Source organism: Atta cephalotes, assembly GCF_000143395.1.
Source record: "Atta cephalotes unplaced genomic scaffold scaffold00021, whole genome shotgun sequence".
Lineage (NCBI taxonomy): Eukaryota > Metazoa > Arthropoda > Insecta > Hymenoptera > Formicidae > Atta > Atta cephalotes.
Window position 1 is genome coordinate 4,119,665 of NW_012130085.1, and position 1,897 is coordinate 4,121,561.

The 1,897-nt window shown below is 27.9% G+C and overlaps 1 protein-coding gene across 1 annotated transcript in view; it reads right to left on the reverse strand.

Moving 5' to 3' along the window:
- LOC105619408 (alpha-amylase 1-like) overlaps window positions 1-584 on the reverse strand; it is a 5,008-nt gene extending 4,424 nt beyond the window's left edge. Inside the window, exon 1 of the mRNA XM_012200928.1 lies at window positions 451-584. Coding sequence (XP_012056318.1) covers window positions 451-584 — 134 coding nt within the window. The remainder of the gene's footprint in view (window positions 1-450) is intronic.
- Window positions 585-1,897: the final 1,313 nt, after the last annotated feature.

A 1,897-nucleotide genomic window follows, 5' to 3' on the forward strand; every position in this document is an offset into this window, starting at 1 on the left:
ATTTAATGCTATGCAGAACTGACTCTACTTGCACTTTGTATATTGTTAGTTTGCATAATGTTTGTATAATATTAATTTGCAGAAACAAAATTGATAAATTTATTCTTTAATATAATAACAAAATATTATAAATATATGCATTATGTGTGTGATAGTTTTTCTTTTTCTATCCTGTAATTCAGCATTCTATCCTGCAGCACCGTAATTGATTCCAATTGCTTTATGATAAAGTTAGCTTTTTCTTGATCGAATTAAATTAAAGATAATGGGTTATAAAATTAACTCAGTTAAAAGTAATATAACTAACTTACGATTAAAAGATAAGTTAGAGTTAACTTAAATTAAAGTAAGAAATAATTTTAAAAAGTATTATTCAATTTAAAATAATTAAAAATAATAATATCATATTATAATAATATTATTCAAAGTAAAGAAATTATATTATAATACTATATACAAGCGTTATTTATTATACTATATAAGTGTATTATACATACTTGTACACCACCGTAACCCATTGGACCGAGAAACTTTTCACATTCTTTAGCAATGTCACTGAATTTCCACTCGAATAAGTGAACCATGGAAGTTCTATCGCCGACATAATGCGGATTTTTATGGGCAATTGCAAAAATCAACAAAGATATGAAACCAAAGCTAAAAAAAAGCATTATGCTGTTAAGCTTGAAAACTGACAATAATTTGAGCTTTTCCGACATAACTGGACAATTTATAGAAAACTTGCCTCATTGATATGGAGTGATTAATGAAGTTATCAGAAAAATAGGACAATACTCATGATAAATGTCACTAATATTAATAGAGCAAATTGATAATCGTTATATGTATTATGTACTTCATTTGTCATTCTTTTTAAAGCACTGACATTAATTGCTGATGTTCAAGATGACATCACATGTGGCAGTCTTATTATGGTTCAAAATATATATAGCTCCGGAAATAATTACATAATAGATTGTAAATAAACTATACATGCCAATTATTGAGAAATTATTTGAATTATTGAGAAAAATTGGAAACAAACAGCACTTACGGAACAAGTTACATAAATTTTCTTTTGTATATAGCCTTTTGTATTTGTAGGATATCCCAAAATTTGCGATTTAAAATACCATAGCAAACAATTCTAAAAAAATAAGTTAAATAAATATTTGTCATTATCCGGAGCTGTAGTTTTTGAGACTGAAGATTAAAGATAAAAATTGCATTACGGTTAAACAGCTGTCTATTTATAAATTAATACTGGCGCGAGTATTAGTAATCGCATCTTTCATACATTCACAGATATTAATTATATGAATATATGTGTAACGTGGTCGGCGTAATACTGTGCGTTACGTGTAATATTTGTTATGAATTAGTTTGTTAAAATAAATTTAAAAATAATGTAAATGTATAATTTATCGAAATTATATTATTATTGCATAAACAATTCCTTTATTTAAACAATTACATATTGATTTTTATTGATCACATTATTTATTTTTATTTTTTTTAATTGCCAATTAATAAGGATAACTGTATTGATAATGTTATAATAATAATAATAATAATAATAATAATATTAGGTGTACAATTTTGCTTCCGCCGTTTTTTTTTCCGAAATTCGAGGCTTTATTGTAAAAAACTGGTTATACATTTATGATTCAAAGTATTGTCCATCGCTGGCCACTACTTTCTCCCATCTTTCGAGTAGCGTACGAACCCGCGTCGAAAAAACTGGTCTTTTGAGGTTATCCACGAATCGATCCAATTGTTTACTTCTTCATAAGACCGGAAGTGCTGGTCAGCCAGGCCGTGTGCCATTGATCGAAACAAGTAATAGTCAGAGGGAGCAACGTCTGGAGAATACGGCGCGTGGGATAGGACTTCCCAT